This window comes from Hirundo rustica, chromosome 2, assembly GCF_015227805.2.
Source record: "Hirundo rustica isolate bHirRus1 chromosome 2, bHirRus1.pri.v3, whole genome shotgun sequence".
In the NCBI taxonomy this organism is placed as follows: domain Eukaryota; kingdom Metazoa; phylum Chordata; class Aves; order Passeriformes; family Hirundinidae; genus Hirundo; species Hirundo rustica.
Window position 1 is genome coordinate 40,611,085 of NC_053451.1, and position 19,124 is coordinate 40,630,208.

Below are 19,124 nucleotides of genomic sequence, written 5' to 3' on the forward strand. Positions count from 1 at the left end.
GCTGTAATTTTTTATTTTGATAAGCTTTTTTTTTTTTTTTTTTATACAAACCGAAGGTATTTTTTGCCATTCTTTGCTGAGCTATCAATGATTTAGTACCAATACCAGTTGAGGTACTTCAAGGATTTGCCTGGCAAAAATATAAGTATGATAAGGATGTCAACTTGTGTATGAAGGGAATATTAAGGAAAATGGACCAGCTGAATTTCACTGGAATGACTGCTGATCGCAGTCTAGGAAAAGAGAACATCTCAAATATCGTGTATATGCAACTTCACAGTACATTTGGTGGAAGAACAATAATGCCAAGGATTATATAAAACCAGAATACTTTGGCATTGGTAAAGTCCTATGTTGTCTAACAAAAGACCTGATAATATTTTAGGTTCTGTGAGGGATAATCTGTGTATAATGTCTTTCCTCTTTATTGGATGTAAACCCAAACAAGGTTAATTAAATGGGGGGTTTATGTAACACCCCTACTGCCTCCCCAGATAGGAAAACAGCAATAGTTGTCACCAGCCTTGCAGAAGGTGACAAGCTCTGTGCACAGTGAATTTCTGTTCAGGGTAAAGCTGCCAGGTCAGCGTCATTGCTACCAATTTGTTTCACTGCCTATTGCAATCCATTCCTGCTGATGGAAGAGGATGAACACAGCCATTACTGTCGACTCTAATCTCTAGATATTTCAGCCTATGCTCATTACCAGGTTTTTCCCGCTTGTCATGCTACAGCAGTTACCTATTTGAGCAATGCGGAGCAGTTTAAATTTTTTTTTAAAAATCTCGTCTCTTGGTAATAAATAGTTATTATAAATTAGGTAGGGTACTAAATGGAATAAGGACTTCTGGACTTCAAATTCTATGACTGCAAACTACAAACCAAAATCCAAACACAATGAAGACCACAGTGCAATACTGCACTTTACCATGTATTGCTTCCAGGACATAAACAGTTCATGAATTTATTTCATGCTGTGTTAGAAAGAGGCATTCCAAACGTTTCCTAGAATCAAAAAAAGTATGTAAATCATTGGATGCAAGTTCTTGTGGCTTTGGCTATTAATAGAGAGTAAGGGACAGAGGTGATAAACAACATCTTATCTTGTTTAGCCTGGCGAAAAGGAAGTTGAGGCTTGCCCTCTACAGCTACTTCAAAGGAGGATGTAGTGAGGTGGGGATCTGTTCTCCTGTCCCAGGTAGCAAGTGACAGGCTGAGGGGAAGTGACTAGATTGCATGAGGGGAGATTTATGTTAGATGTTAGAAAATATTTCTTCACTGAAAGGGTGGTCAAGCATTGGAGCAAGCTGCCCAAGGAGGTGATGAAATCACCAATCCTGGAAAAGTCCAAAAGGAGTGTGGATGTGGTACTTGGGAATATGGTTTAAGGGTGAACACGGCAGTGCTGAGTTAATGGCATGACTAGATGATTTTAAAGGTCTTTTCCAACCTTAACAATTCTCTGAATTCTTCTATTTTATTTTATTTTAGACAAGGGAGATAACCAATAATTTTGGAAAATGTGAGCCTCTTAACATTCCTGAAAAATTTTTATTAAAAAATTATTGTAATAAGTCAAGAAATACAGTCAGATAATTTTTACTGATTTGTCCCATTGTGGTATTTTGTACCTTTCCTTGTTTATAAAAAGCATTCTGATGCAAAAAATCTTAGGATAAATAAAAGACATTTCATGACAGTCCATTCTTCCCTCTGTTTACTTGGAGCTGATGGATCATTTAACTGCTTGGCACAGTGTTAATCTGGGCGATAACAGCAGAGTCGATTGTTTGAACAGCTGATCAATATCAGTTCCTAACAAAGATTCCATTTAGAGCTCTGCTGCCGATTTTACACTTGCAGCTCTGCAGCCCTTCTACCCAACCGCTGTGGCAGTGCTTTCCAAAGCCCTCCTGGCAGTACATCTCCATTTCAGTTCTTACACTCCCAATCTTCTGGTTTTATTCTTGAGGCCTTGCACCTGCAAACCTCAATTGCATTGTTACAGAGAAGTGTCATGGGAAGAAGCTTTCACTGTCCTGAAACTCACCTCTACCTCTTGCCCCCTATCTTTGTCTCTTGTGTGGTAAACCAAGAAACAGTATGCAGCACAGTAGATAATGTCCACATGAATACTTCATAAATGTTATCCAACAATACACATACTAAGAATCTTAACAATCAATCGTTGTGTAACAACTGCTCTTAATTAACATATTCCAATTAACATTAATAAATAGGAATTTTAAGTAGATCCAAAAGAAAATGATATAACACTAGGGGCGGAAAAAAAACAGGAAAACATAATCATAATTTTCACTGTCACCTACTGCACTGGAGGGAGCCTCTAGAGGTATTTTCTTCCTTTTTCTCATGGTAATAAAATATCAAATAAAGAACATGAATTTAGCAACAGGAGTGCAGTGGGCCTCTCTGTCCTGAAGCTTGCCATTTCATATCCCATCTCTTTTCTCATTCCTTCCCATTCTCACTGCTTTTTCCATGCTTTCGTTAATTCCTTGATTTCACAAAACTACCTCAGTACATGACATACCACCTGACAGCTGATATTCTTTTAACTTCATCTTTTTTTCCGCCTTCTTTCAATAGAATTAATCAAACTCATTTGCAGCAATTGAAGATGCACTTGAGATGCATTTGAAGCATTTCAAGATGATTCCAGTTCTCCCTATTCACTCTCAACACTCTTTCACTCTCTGGCATCCACTCAAAGCCACCAGTGCTCACGAAAACAACTCTTTTCATAGTTCTTGCCTTGTCTATGCAAACTGCTCATAAGTACTGCCACTCTAAGGGTCTGCACTCCCCCTGGATGATTCTTAAGGACTCTCAAAAGTAAAGCCATATTTTTAACTTCCTTTAGACAGGAGAAATGCAAATTTTGTTTTATCATGCATGCTTGAGTCAATCTGCATCAGCTTGGATACTGCTATATTACTATTATTATCCTACCACATACCATTAATCACAACAAAACTGATAACAATGATTTCATCTTCTTTGTTCCAAATGTGCTTATATGATTAAAAGATAGAGCTCAGAATATAATTTTTCATTATCAATACCATGAAACCTGATGCTTCTTAGAAGTTCAAATATTTGCAATTTGTGATCATCACAAGCAGCAGACAGATGTAGTTGGCATGTTCAAAACTGAAAATTTGCATGAAATGGTACTTAAATTGTCCTAAACACAATATGGACAGAATTTGGCTTCAAGCCAGCAATCCATCATAATGTACATATAAATTGTCGGCATTATTCGAAAGAACTTTATTGGATTGCAGGTTCTCACTTACTGTTGATGGTACAGAGATAATGCTGCCATAAGTTTATTCTGTACAATCATTAGTTTGCTTCAGATAAACTCACCAAAATAAAAACTCTACTGCCATTCAAATATAGCAAAAAATCAACTGTGAAATAATTTTTCAATCTAATCTAATATAAATGAATTTAATTGATAAAGGCTATTTTTCTAAATGAAGTAATACATGAGTCAGGAATTCACCTAACCTGTGTGTAATATGTAAAAACACCCGTATATTCTAAATGATCATTTAAATTGAAAAAGCTATCATTTACAACCCAGGTCATTCTTGTTTAGGATCAAATCTCAGTCCTTTTTATTTGACACAGCATTGTTTTATTGTTCTCAGTTTAAACAGAATAGAATCTTTTTAGGCTTTTAGTACTTCCCAAGCACTGTCTTCTGTGTAAAAACCACTTTGTAGGAAAGCATTCTCACCTCTCACTGTCATGAGATTCAGATGACAGCCAGCAAACCTTGATAAAACCCTGTAGTCATAGTAAAGAAATGGCACAAACCCCACTTTGGCTTTCATCATAGAAGTTTTCCTGTGATGGCAGTCAGTGTTTCCCCGCTCTCTTCTTCCCTTTGATTTAAACTTTTATTGAATCATGATCATTTGTAATATTCTCATTACCCATTTTAGACACATTCTTCCCAGGCAAAGAGACAGTCTTCACCGCATGTTGTCCAGGCTGAGTTCCCAGCTTGAATCCTCTGCACAGTAATAGGCAGTCCCCAAGCCCTTGCAGTGCAGAAGTTGAGAGCTGTGGGTCAACACGTCATCTCTACCAACTACCCAGTATTATGAACTTCTTTGGCTTTTTGTCCCTCTTTCCAAGATAAATCAGAGCTACGTTCAAAGAACTGCAGTTGGAGTGCAGAAAGGAAGTACAACAATGAATGTGGAAAATGAGCAGCATTAGAAGCAGATTAAATGAAAGCTGGGTTTGATACAATGAAAAAATAATGATAATTCATATATATTTTCCACATATGCTTCTGTAGTTTGAGCATATATTATAAATTATGTAATAATAAACCCAAGTGTAATTCTTTCATGGAAGAGATAGGGAGAAGGGAACAAAAGACTTACTAGATATTAAGAAAGTGCTCTAGGGTGTAACTGTGAGCTCCATTTCAAATGCAGGCAGATTAGAAATTGTTCTTGTGCAAAGTCTTCAGAAGAAAAGGTTGGATACACTGAATGGACCAGCTCGGTTTAGAGAGAAAAACTCAGCAAATGGACAGATTAACAGAGAGGTTTCCTAGCAACTGGCTCAGGACAATGAGCTCACTCTCATGGGAAGAGTAAGTTTTATTCTCTTCATTTGAGGGAAGAAACATATGTAAAAGTTGTTTATTGCAAAGTAACTCACAACTGTTAAGATCTGGTAATTAAAATTATAGAGATGTCTTTGCCCAAATTAAGGTGCAAACGAGACCATATGTCAAAGTCATTAGTATGGATTTTCATTTAACAGTAAATGTGAGGGAAAGAGGGGGAGAGAGAAAAGAAATAGGAAAAGAGAGTGAAGACAGGGAGAGAAAGAGAATGACAGAGAGACAGAAAATATGTCACCACTGCATGGATTCTCTTCTTCTGGTCTTCTCAGTGGTGAGGATCCCAGGCTAGTCTAAGTGATTGTCACTGTCTTGAGGCACGAGGGGTGGGGGAAACATAAAATCCACTGGATTTATATTTACTCAGGTTTGAGTGGACATGCCCAAGTACCTCCCCTGGGGCAGGGAATTTTGCAGTGGATGATGTAATACTTTGGATCACGGGACACTTCAAGAGTCTGATGGTTTACAACACATTCTAAGTCTAAGACATCACAGCTGCCTCTTGTATCAGTGAAACTGAGTCAATTATGGCCCACCAGAAGGGATAAATTCCTTCAGGCTGTGTCTGAAAGGCCTGCTACTTCTCTGGAAGGGAATTTCCACAGCTAGTCATGGCTGTAAGGACTTTGGCATGGTAAAACGTAGGACCCTAACTTGCAGGATCTGCCTCTCATCAGCCTCTTCCCATACTTTATCCAACACCAAGCTGTAGCCTCTGGTGATGGCATACACACCTTCTGCACCTGGGCAGTTTAGTGATTGATTGATTGAGTAATTAACTAGTATCAATCCAGGCTCCCACAACAACCTCTTAAGATTTATTAGATGAAAAGAGAAAAAAAAAAAAAAGATCCACACACAAATTCCCGTCTGTGGGTATTTGAGATAGCTGAAGATATAGTAATTCCCCAACAGTAAATCCTCTGAAAAATGTGGTTTGTGGTTTTTTTGTTGGTTTTTTTTAGTTGTTTGGTTTTGTTTGTTTGTTTGTTTCCTGCAAACCCCCCAAAATTAGGACAATGAGTGCAGAAGGCAAATGCAATTATGTCATTACTACTGAGCAAAATATGCATATTATATGATCCTTGGAGCCTTTTTTAATTTGGGGAAGTATTTCCACATCAAAAACAAATGCTAATGCACAGGTGGCACCAATTTTTGAAAAATAAATAGTTTCAAGCAATATCTTACATGTAAAACTAACTAGAAACGTTGCAGACATGACTATGACCTCAGACAACATGCCACACTGAAGCAGAGAGAGCCATAGCTTGACACATCACTCAGCATTGGAGCTGCCCAGAACTAGATGAATCGGATGCTTGGGAGCATAATATGAATGGTACAATAATTTGTAGTCCTGGAGAGAAACATTAGGCATGATAGATCGCAGTCTGAGCTCTGTTATTATTTATTTGCTGCTTAATAAAGATCAACAGTGTACAGCAGATCTGTAGCTAATGCTGACCTTGAAGGTCACTCTTAGCTTTCCTGAAAATCAGCAAAAGTTGGTTGTTGAACCTATCAGTTTTGTTTTGTTTTCTTTTAAGTTTTAGCTTTAGTGTAATACAATCTACATTTCACACAGTAGTAGTTTATACTGAGATTAAGGCACTGGTACTTGGTTAAATGGATAATAGATGATGCTCAGCACACCAAGGAATATGGATTTTTCTAATAAAATGCTACTTTGAAATAACACACTTCTTGCAAAATATACTCTGTCACGAAAGAGCATAAAATCAGTGAAATAAAAGGCAACCTTTAAAAACACATAGCATCAAAATTTAGACTTAGACAAAGAAATTTAAATGCCACTAGCTTCAGCTTTGAATAAAATTGAGACCACAAAGTTGCTGGTACTCCAGGGTGTGCTAAATCATGTCAGCCCAGGTGAGAGAGACCTTCCTACACTGCTTGCCTCTGTATCACCCAGTTTTTGTCTTCCCCCAAGGGGAAGTGAGTGTCTCTGCTTTGCTGAAGTATCACATCTTTTCCGCTGACAGAAGTCTGAAAGCACAAGAGAGTTTCTGACTGTAGATACTTTTCTTAATGGAGTCTCTGCTGCATTCCCACTTAGTAGGTTTTGGGGTTTTTTGTTTGTTGGTGGTGGGTTTTTTTGTTTTGTTTTGTTTTGTTTTGTTTTGTTTTCCTAACTGGACTGTAATTGTTCAAGTTTAAGTAGCAACTACAATGACTAGGTGCAGAAATTTTCTTAATACTTAGAAAGCCAGAACATCACTTTAACCTCAGAACTTTTTGTGGCCTAGAGCCTCTCATTACAGGATAAATTAATGAACAAATAATTTGTCTTGCAAGACTTGGAAGAGTCTGTAAAATTAATGAAGACCACTTTATAAATGCCACTGAACAGCAGTAATGTGTTGGGGTTTTTTTTAGAGTCCTTGGTCAAACATATCTCCTACTTATCTAAATGGGAGCTAAAATGTGTCATTATTTTCTTGATTATGATTGAGAATCCCGTGTCTGAGCATACACCTAGCTGCATTAAACAGCGTGTTTAATCCACTCACACATCCTCAGGAATGCTGGCTGCACATCATGTTATGTTGTAATAAAAGTGTTTCATAGAGATCTATTGTACTGCACTGCTCTCCACTTCCAGTAATGTTTCTTTCAATTGCTGCTTGTCTGCCCAGTTACACAGGTGTGCAGATGAAATACATATATTTTTCCTGATAAGAATATTAGGATTTACACATTCATGAACCCTCTGAAAGTTAGAGTGACAGCCAAATTTTTTAACAGCTCCTGAGCAATGAAATCAGACTGTGGCTATCCATTACACTATTCCTCACACTTTACAACAAAACACACTTATCCTTTTAATAACTAAAGCTTTGCACCAAGATCTCTAATGATCTTGAGCAATCCGTTTCAATAGCTAGTAAATGCTACCATTACACAGCTTAAAAAAATTTATATCCTGAATTTGACTCCTGGTAGGCGTGTATCCTCTTTTGCATTTCAACCTGTAGAGTACTGAGATATACTTTTCCACTGCTGTGATTTCTCATATGCCAAAGCAAGAATATAAGAATTGCATTATGGTCTGACTGGTCTGAGTATCTTCCCTTCAGCAACATCATTATCTAGGCCACTTCAGAAGCCAAAACACTCCCACGGTAATCACAGTCTTAGATCTACAGGGTTATTAAGCTATAGATCATGCCCATATTCACTCTGGCCTCAGAGGCAGCCTTGATGTCTCCACCTCTCTTTTTCTTCTTTGCATTTGAATATCCTTTGGTAAAGATTTTTCCTTGATGTTACATGGAATATTACAACGTTAGTTCAAAAAATGTAAATGAAGAGAAGATTGACTGAAGAAGTGTGCCAAGGAACTCTTCTGCCTAAAAAGAAAAAAACCTAAATTATAGAAGATTGGATCTTGAAATTAATCCTATTTCATCTTGTCATTAATGACCTTGGCACAAAAGAAAGAAGTATGCAAATGACAATTGTATGGTACGAAATTGGACATCTTACCAATATAGCAGATGATGAAAATAACAGATGGGAGCAGACAAGAAATGCAATCCTACGAAGAACAAGGTCATGCACATATGAATGGCTGGTTATAAAGTGGGAGCTCATAACTTGCTAATGAATAAGGGTAAAGATCTGAGTGTGTCTGCATGAGAACAGAATATGTGCCAAAAACCAGGCAAATATGAATCTAGGTGGATTCAGTGACAGATTTCAGACACGTCTAGAGAAGTACCAATACTCACACCCCTAGTAAGATTTTATTTTGAATGCAGGGTAGAATTCTATTTACTCAGGATCAAAATTGCTCAAATTAGAACCACTCCATGGGACAGAAATTTATAGTTCAAGGAAAGACTGTCAGTGTTTGCTTGGTTAGCAAAGTAGACCACATCTGAGAAGGGAAATGTCTATGCTCAAATAATGTTTCTTAAACTGACCTTTGTGGAATTGTAATGACTGCTGGCTAGAATTCTAAAAAATTAAAATTTGAACTGGTTCTCTCTTTATACTCTCTATATACATTTAGCACATTTCAAATTTAAATACGTACAGATTTCATCAGGAAGGATGATAATTTGACAATATTTTCTCAATTATATTTAGCATTAATTTCCTCTTTATTAATGAAAAAAATCAATCAATATTATCTTTCAAGTTATCTTAATTCTAGCATAGTAGCAAGACATATTCCAAACACCACTGCATTGCAGTAAAGAGGGAGAGGAAAAAAGTTCTTAATTTCTAAGAGGACTTTTTTTAATACCACAGATAGCATCCAAAATATTTCCGCTCATCTGCTTAATGAATTTTTTTTGTACTAGTTGGAATAATTCTCTTTGAGCACGCAAATATGCACAATGTGCTTTAAGCAAAGTCAAAGTTATTAAAAACCTGAAATTCTCTTCTTTAATCCCTATTAATAATTGTGTAAATGCACTGTTCTCATAATCCTCACAAGAGGGTATTAGAACACACACATTTTGTAAGATGAAAGCTGCATTCGAGAGTTACTCAAACTGTACAAAAAACATCCTTATGAAATACCTTGAACACAGATATACTGAGTTTTAAACTGGCACTTCATCCCTGTTTCAGCAAGCGTCCTCTGCAGATTTAATGATCAGGAACATCCTCCTGATGCACGCTGGGAGATATGGTTGCAGGGTCCAGACCGCAGCGGACACCGTGTCAGATGAGACAGAGCTGCTTGTTAGGGGTGAGTATGCCTGTGGTTCACCCCTAAAAACACCATCACCACACACAGCTCTACCAGGGACTTACTTAAAAGTGAGCTTCAGGGACAACTCTGCCATGAAGTGGTCCTCAGATTTTATGTTATTGAAGCCATTTGTGATTAACCTGCTGTCTTTGAAGGCAGTTTCACCACAAGCTGACCTGCAGACACTGCAAAAAGAAACAAAGGACAGTGGGTTAATAGACAGTTTTAAGAGAGGTAACAGCACAAAAGGTATACCAGATTAGCTAAAATGCAGGCAATTAGCCTTCACACACCTGTGTATGGTAGGTATAATGAACTCTTTGTTATTTTATGTGATGTTTTGCATTTCATCTTATGGTCAAGCCATTATTTTAGCTTTAGCAGGTTAGGAACATCCATTCATTATCTCCGAGGTGTGCCCATGCAGCCTTTTGTAAAATTATACATATGAACAATGAAACAAAATGCCCATAATATCACAAGAATTTGGGGTTTTTCACCATGGAATTATTACCATCAATTGTCTACTGCATCTTTATGCCCAGTCCTATAATCTGTTGTTTCACCTGACATTGACGGTTCCTGATTATGCACAGGAACACAGAGTCCTTTTCCTGAAGGACCCCAGATCATACCGAGGATGCCGACTTGTTTACAGTAAAGCAGAGCACCAGCACCATCTGTACTTTCCATTAAGCAGAGTGTTTGTGCATTCCGTACTACCTGTGTGTGTGTGCCTGAGGGCATCTGAGGATTTGCAGTTCACTTGCTACAAGAACGACTGGTGGACCCTGCAACACCAAGAGAGATGGATCTCTGCTAGGCAGCACAGATGGGCAGCCTTGCTGTGAACAATACATTTATGAAATAATAAATCAAGGTAGATATTTTATTAACATTTGAAAAAACTCTAGATTAAAAAAAAAGTACTTGGGCATTATAATATTTCAGAAATATTTATTTTATCACATTCCGCAATGTCTTTAGACTTGATATCCACAACTTTTAAGGTAAAGATATATTTTAAATGATAAATGATAAAGAATGTTTCCTGCTGACTGCAGGGCTCTTCACATTTTCATGAATGTAATAGTTAAATATTTCCATAAAGACATTTTGAGAATCATCAGATTTCTATAAGCTATGGCGCTATTGGGATGGTTGTATTCAGTTGACTCACCATGTAATACCATTTTAGCTGCCTTATGAAATCTGATTCATCCATCTGGGTTATGCAAGGCCTTTTGTGTTACCTTTGTCTGCCTCAGAGAGGAGCTGGAGGATCTATGGATGGGCAAGGCAATCTCAACTTTAAATTGGTTGCTATCTAGGTTATTATCTAGGATAGACTGATTACAAAATTATTTTTAAGAATATGGTTATATAAATTAGTTGATTGAATTTCCTGTAGAAATTAAATTCTTCTCTAAAGAAGGAGTCTGAGATTAAATTTTTAAAAAGGCATTGTGAGTAGTATCAAGATGCATTTATGTCAGTCTTATCACCATGTCACCATGTTATTGAAGTAAAAGCTATAACTGTTTTGTCGTGGAATTTGAATTCAAATATACCTTGCTTACAATTTTCTCCTCTTGTTGTTTCTACAGCTGGATAATTTTGAGATAGAGCAAGAAATTTTGGGTTGTATTGCAGAAAATGTTTAAAGCACCTTCAGTGTAGAATTGTGAATGACTAGTCATTACAGATATCAACAGTGCAAAAATCAAAAATATTTATGAGAATCTAATCTATCCTTCCTTATACTTTCACAGGAACTTAATTTTCATTTCAGTATCTCTATTTTTTTTTTTTTTCTCTCCAATCTCAGCCTGTAGAGTGCGCTTAGTGGTGTGCGATTTGACACCAATGATCCCAAATTGCAGCACCTCTCAAACTTCTTTATGTTTAGCTTCTGGTGATACTGGGCATTGCTTAGGAGAAGATACCGGCAGAAACAGATGTTTCAGTAAATATTTCAGTTAACTCTGAAGAATTCTACCTGACGAAGTTATCTTCTATGAAGAAAACTCATGCCATAAAGTTTGTAATCCAAAGCCATATTATTCTTTATTTCCAGCGCAGTTTATAGTTAAAACAATTTCATTTTATGTGTATTACAAAGCATCCTTTTCTTTTAAATGTTACAGACCATAGTCAAACTGAGATAGCAGAAGCTTTGTTATGAACTCTTTTATGTATTGATATAAGCAAACCTACAGCACACCTTTGCTCTGACCTTACGCTCTCTCCTTTTGCCTCTGCAGAAAATGCCAGTGATAATATCATACCAGCATATACCCCCATTTAAATAATTACATTTATTGTAGAGTTATAAGGTTTTTAATAAATCATTGTAATTTTCTCTTGAAATTTTTTTCTTCCTACAGTGTTTATATATGAAATAAATTGGACATGGAGAATAAATTAAATTAATATAATCTCATTCCCCCTCCTTTAGATATTCATAAATATCAGAATTAGTGCCACCAGCAAATTGATTACATTTAAACTGAAGTATGCATTCAACTGGTTCACTATTTTTATGTCAAAGGACTTTTTGTCAGAACTTAATTACAAGTGCTTGGGAAGAGTACTATACCTCGCTGCAGCCTCCTCAGATGGAGGAAGCAGAAACAAGCTCTGTGGACTTATGTTGCTAGAAATTAACATCCTGATCTTTAACAGACAGACATTCACCACTGTTTTAAAGGAAGTTTCAATAAATCCCTGTATAATTTATTGAGGAGAAAGCACAGAGTATCCTTAAACAATACTTATCTATTTTGAAACTACTTGTTCTACTGAAAGTTCCCTTGAATATATGCCAGGGAATGTCAGTATTTTTGCCCTTGTTCTTCTTCACTCTGCATTACACAATGAAAGTTACATTCAAAAAATATCACCAATGAAAGACAATACAAAGAACAGAGAATGTACTGTGCCAAGTAAATCTCAATTTCTTTGAGTCCAATTACTCACAAAAAGGTAATTAATGGTGTAACATTCCTGAATTTACTTCACATATACGTGTGTGTGTGTGTGTGTGCGCGTGTGAAAAACAAAGGAAACAAAGACAGCATCAAGTTTCTATTCTGCAACTTTCTATAATGTGTTGTGCATTTTTTAAACTCAAAATTTAAATTTTCAAATTCACTACTTCACGGGTCTTGATTTTAGATAATTTGCAGTGAAAAACATATCTAATACTTTTTTCAGTAATGTTTGTGGCCTAGTGAATCTCTTTCAGGAATATTTCAAAAGAGTATATAAAAATATATTCTATGTCATGTTTGGACAAAATCAGGATTCAAGTCCCATCAGCACTAACTACTCAAAAAAACCTCCAAATACTTCTCTAAGTGCTTAGAAAATGTGATTAAACTATATATATTGAAGTAAGAAAAACTTTTTATTGGTCCCTAGCAATTTTTTTTCAAATGCTGCCAGTAATGTGAGTTTCATTAGGAAGAGATGTACTGCCAGTGGTTGGACCTGTCAAGCAGTACATTAACTTTCCAAATTAAATGTCTTGCATTTTATTCTTGGAGTGGTATTTTGGTTATCTCATGCTGGTCAACAGTGACCTTCAAGGGTGGGCTCTCCAGACATATGTGGCATCATCTGTTTATATTCAAGTAAGCTACTATCTAACTTGCAAAAGTATTTCCTCTCCAAAATACAGCTCTATAATTCTCTGCAATTCATTATCAGGTTGTTCTTACTATTAGGTGCTTAAAAAATAAGTCATGACCTTTTATTCATCTGAGATCCACTATCCCCTCTAAGATACACACATTGATTCTGTAGAGGTCCCCAGAGAGTCCTTTACTCTATGAATATGGGGAGGATGAGAGAAGATTTAGATCAAAGGCCAGAACTGATTTAAGGCAGAAGAGGCAACGTCAGTCACTTTCAACTTAGCTCAGCAGTTGCAGTGCTCATCTATGAGGCAGGATAACTCTTTTTATCTGTCTCCTACCACGACTCAGAATCACACTTTCCCCTTAAAAGCACGCTATACCTGCAGTTGGCTGCTAGGTGCAATCAAGATATGTTCAAGCCTATTTCTAGGGCAGAGGAGCCAAGCGCACAGAAATCAGGTGACAAACAAATGAGCACCTGGATATGTAGGTGTAGTGGTTTCACATTTGTCAAATCCTGGTTGCTAAATTTAGTGTAATGGTCTTAGTGCTCACTCTTTTTCTGTGGGAGAGAGACTAGGAGAAAAGCAAAGCAGGCTCACGCTTAAGAATGAATAAATAGTTTTGTTAACACACACTAAAAGAATAGAAAAAGAAAGATAGGAAAAACTAAAACAAAACAGAATGAAACTCCAAAACACTCTTCCTTCCCCCTACAAACTGTTAACTTTCCTACAAAACAACATTAAGAGACAAAACTTGCAATTTTCAGTTAGTTTCATCATTTGGAAATAATCTTTCACCAATCTTTAAGAGAGGAGTCTCTCTTAGAGCCACGGATCCCACTGATTACTTAGAACAGTTCTCTTGTGGGTTTTTAACTGTCACAAAAACAGTCGCCTGGGGAAACCTGCCTTTATGACCCCTCCCATTAGCAGGTTCCCAAGCTGCTTATGGGTCATGGGTCTTAAACTTTTGCATGCTGGGGTGTCACTGTTTAAAGATGAATAACTCCAAAAGCAAAGAATTATTCATCTCAAGGAACAGAGATATCTTCTCCGTTCTTTACTGGTGCAGAGGGCTTCTCATCTCTATCTCTGTTCAAGCATCTTATGGGATTAATATTACTTAGTTCATCACAAACAACTTTGCTCAAATCCAGGCACAAATCTAAACAATCATCTCCCCAAATACATACCTTTCCCATGATTTAAAGTGTGGCAGCATCTCTCTCTCGGAGCCCTCCGGCTCCATTTTTGCCTCAGATAGTTTGAGAGACAAACCACAGTTGGAAGGATTTTCCTCAACGCCCTAAAGATCCCAGAGCAGCTGTGAACCTTTTCCTTTAGAGAGAGCAATTGCCCGCCAATGGCAACGGAAAGGGTCTGCGCTTGATTCGAGAGAAATCAGGGCTTTATTCAGTCTTTCTCCTGTGGTCCAGCCCCCACCTGGGTCAGGAGCCCAGTCCCTGTCCCCCAGTCAAGAGGCCTTTTCCACGTGCTCTTCTTGGCTTTTATCCGGGGGAAGGAGCTGAACGCGGGGACAAGCCACTACCCAATCAGGGATAAGGTGCGAGTGGAACAGAGTTGGATTACATTCCAGTGTGGGAGAATGGGCAGGGAAAAGGGTCAGGAACAAACTTCAGGATAATACATTTTCCAGGGGAACTGGGGAGTACAGAAGAAACAATTACAAAACCCAATATAAAATTGAAATATAATATAAACCCAAATAATACACAACATTAAAGGGATAATCTAAAGTTCATTTCTATGGCTCAATAAAGGTAGAATGGCAAACTCTTCAATCCCCTGTCCCAGTAGTCTTTTCACTCTCGCTCCACTGACTTCATGCTGTTTCTTCTCTGTTCACTCTGTCTCTTTCTTTTCTCTCTCAGGGAAGGGTTAGGCTTTGGAAGCTTCATGATGCCAGGAAAGGGTTAAATCTGCACAGAGTCTTTTCTCTCTTGCTGCAGCTCATGGTGTAAAGATTTTCAAGGCCGTGCTGGTGAGGGGTAGGGCGGGAAGAACTCACGCAAAAAGATCAGAGATCAGAAGATCAGAGCACCCAGGAAGTCCGGAATCAGAAAAAACAAACAAACAAAACAAACAAACAAAAAAACAAAACAAACAAAAAAAACCACCACCAAAACAAAAACAAAAAACCAGGCAGGATCATAATGCCTTCTCAGCCCACCACTTGGTGTAAATTGGGGTGGCCTCAGCCTAAATGGTGCCCATAGCTCTTATCAGGGGTCTGGCAGAGATCCCGCCTTGCATCGGGGAAGTTTGGAGAAAATAGTTGTTGTAAAGCAGCAACCTCTCCTTCCCCATCCCTTCACCCGGGAGCAGATGGAATCTGGCCAGGCCTCAGGCCAGATCCCCCCAAAAGGGGGGAGCAGCAGGCCCAGCTCGATGTTACCTGTCTCTCTCTGGCCAAAGGGGAAAAATAAGGGTGACCTGCAGGAAATCAAGGGGTTTTATGTGTGACCTCCCAAAGTCACAACTGACATTTTTTGTGGTCAAACTAGACGCCAATATTCCAACTAACCCTCTGATAGGTCCCTGTCCATTCTAAAGCAATTCCTAGATCTTGACCCAGAAATGCATTCTACATTTCTGCATAACTAAAAACAAAACTATGCCAAACCATGACAGTAGGGCACAATTTAAGGCATCTCCAGTAACCCAAATATTTTCTTCATTAACTGAATTGACTCCTGCTTTAGAAATGAACAGAGGTTCCCTCAAGTGAATATCTATCAACAGCTTAATCCAATACACTGGAATGTTTATTGGAAAGAAAAAAGCTAAAAAAGCTTTATAAAAGCTAAATAACATGCATGCCACCCTCTAAAACAGGTTGCCTTCCACTGGGGCAATGATGGAGGTAGTAGTAAATTTTCTGCAAGGTTTTCTGGAAGACAGTCATCAGAGCCCATAACAGCAGAGGATGCATAGGCTAATACATCTAAAGGACACCTAGAAGAGAAAACAGCTTTTCACAGAAGCTGGTAACTATTCTGGCAGCAGGCCTGCACAAATGTGATACCCCAAGTGCAATCCCATGACAGAATAGGTATGTTAGGTATGTCTGGTGATAGGAAGAAATAGTTTTAGAGGAGTGAATGAATAGAACAAAATTCACTCTACATTCCTGACACCCAAGGCATTAACTGATTTCATTTAATTTATGTCTTCTGTTGTTTGCTCACCCAAGGAAATGCAGAATGCCTGTTTGCAGTGCAAAGAAGATTGTTTACAGGATAATATGGATACTCACTACACAGTTAACAGATGTTTTTCTCAGCACATGAAGTCAAGAGCTATTTAAGAAGTAGAAGTGATTTATGACTTTTATGAATGTCAATCCCGTCCTTGACATCAGTCCAAGAATAATTTTCCCATGTCATGTGCATTTTCTGGCTACCACCCTTTATTTATCCACCCAGATCTTCAACTTGCAGTGAATATTAAGTACCAGAGGAGCAGAAGTGCAGAATGCTACAGCTTGGCTGGTTTGCCACCTAACATTGGCACACAAGTAGTCGAGTTGTCTCTGTACTGATTTTTCACAAAGAAGTGATTACCTAAGCAGAAGGCTCCAATACAGGATAAATATGCATGTCGTGTTCTGACACTAAGGATATGATCACAAACATGGGTAACAAACACTCAAGTACCAGCCAAAACTCCTGCCTCTCACAGATGTCTCAGGTGATCTTGTAGCCAGCAATGTGTCAGATTTTCTTGAGACAATGCCTGCTTGGTGAATTAATTTGTGTTTTAAAGCATGACTTCCAAAAAGGGCTTATTACATTCTTATTTTCCCTTAAGCTTTTGAAATCTGAGGCTATCTGTGCTTTCATGTTTTCACTGCAAAGGATATCTAAATGACCCCATGCTTCAAGTATGTTTTGCTGTAAAGACATTTAGAACAAGAAATACTTTTATCATAAAGAGGTTGACACCATGAAAGGGCTGACGCTTACTACCATACATTGGCCCAGTTAGCTACAGTATTTTGTTTAGAGTTTGTGTTTATTTAACTCATTTGTACTAAATCTGTTATACAGTGACTGGAAGGTTTGGAAGAACACCAGCAGAAGTCAGATAAGAGCAAAAGGCTACTTCTCCGATTTACTTTAGCAAAAAGTATCTCTTTTCTCTTAAAACACACAGTTTCTAATGAAGTCATTTGAAGCACTGTTTTGCCATAGGCTGCAAGAAAAAAAAATCTTGAGTAGAAAAATCTCCTACCAAAGCTATTTATTGTATATTCCTTGCTCTTTCTTCAGCAAGTTTGGCTGGAGAAAAGCATCGCTAGTTCAGCAAAGAAAACTAGTGGAAGTTGGGAACACCATACAAGAGTCTAACTTGTTTTCAGGGAAGTCATTGTGAGGCTTCCTCTAGTCCATTACAGGTAGAGATCCCTTTTACATACACTGAGATGGTTAGTAGTCCTGGTTCAGCAGTTTCAAAGAATACCAGTTTCCTGCAGATAAGAGGATCCGTGCAAAACCTGTGTAATACTTATCTCATATGCATGGGGACAGTGCTTCAAACATTTAGAACAGTGAGTTTTGTTATATAAATCTCCACATTTTTAGAGGTGATAGTGACACCACAGACAACAGAGTAGTTTTTTTCCACAGTTATCCATTTCATGCATGACATTCCTTTTTAGAAGCATCATGAATGAGTTAGAAATACAAAGTCGTGAAGCAAAAAGATTGGTTTACATCTGTAAAAACTTCAGTGCCTAATGAATGCTAACAAGTTTCTAGAATTTTAATGCTTATTTGAAAAATGAAAGCTTTTTATCATAACAAATTACTGGTATCAGTAACATTAAGTTTTCAAATTAATTCCATCAACTCTTACTTGTAAATTAATCTTGCAAAGCTAGTTTTACAATTCATTATAACCAAAAGAGTAAGTTCATGTTGGTTTCAAACTACTCAGATAGATGCTGAATGGTGCATTATGCACTGGAAGTCTACAGAACAGTGAGGTCATTTCCAAACTTTCTTTCTTTAAAATTTCTCCACCTACTTGCAAAGGAACAAAGACTACCAGTCCCAAAATTACTTACTCAGTGTTTGAATTTCTGCAGTGTAAGCAGTGTAAACACTGTATGCAAGGTAGTGAGGGTTGAGAGTACAACTAAGCCTGGGAGAATGTAGCTAAGAAGATGACCACTAGGTCTCTGCCAGGAAACTACAGCAATGCAGCAGTCAGGTTTTCTCAAGTTTTGAATTTGAAGTACTAGCTAACGTCATGTGCCATTTTCTAAAACAGAAAAGATTTCAAATAAATAAAATACAAGAAATTCTTTAAAATTATCATATAAAAGATTGTTTTCCCACATCTAGTCCCCTTAATAATTTATATATTTTTCAATTCAAGATAAATAGAGAGATAGGTAGAGAGATAGAGAGACAGAGATAGAGATAGGTATATGGATATCACTCTCTACTACTACTTTAAGTTGTGGTGAGTCAGGGGTCCATCTCTTCTCCCATGTAATAAGCATCAGGATGAGAGAAAATGGACTCAGGTTGCACCTGGAGAGCTTTAGTTTAGATATTAAGGAAAAATTTCTTCCCTGAAATTTCTAACCTGAAAGGGTAGTATTGGAATGTGCTACCCAGGGAATTGGTAGAATCACCAGTTGTGGAACTGTTCAAAAGGTTCATGATTGAGGAACTGGTGATGAACACTATGGGGCTAAGCTAGTAATTTTATTTGATAATCTTAGAGGTCTTTTCCAATCTTAATGATTCTATGAGTTCATAATTTTATAAAAGTAGTTTATAAAATATTTTTATATTGCATATCTACTATAAAAGATACTTTAGGAGAAAAATTGTATTGTGTCAGTTATATTACAAATGCATCTGTGCTCTCTAAGCACAAATACACTTAAGTTTGTTCACAGTACTATCTCATTCATCTACACTTAATATTTTAGTAGAGTTAGATGCCAGCTATTTTCTGGATATTTTAGAAATAGTTTACTCACTATTGTTTGCTTTTATTATACTTTTCACTCTTACTGCTCAAATTGTGTT

General features: G+C 37.4%; 1 protein-coding gene across 4 annotated transcripts in view; it reads left to right on the forward strand.

Annotated features, from left to right (window-relative positions):
- Positions 1-19,124, forward strand: part of CNTN5 (contactin 5) — a 611,680-nt gene that overhangs the window by 549,476 nt on the left and 43,080 nt on the right. For all 4 annotated transcript variants that reach the window (XM_040056169.1, XM_040056168.1, XM_040056171.2 and 1 more), the window contains exon 16: positions 9,287-9,407. In XM_040056169.1, coding sequence (XP_039912103.1) covers positions 9,287-9,407 — 121 coding nt within the window. The remainder of the gene's footprint in view (positions 1-9,286; positions 9,408-19,124) is intronic.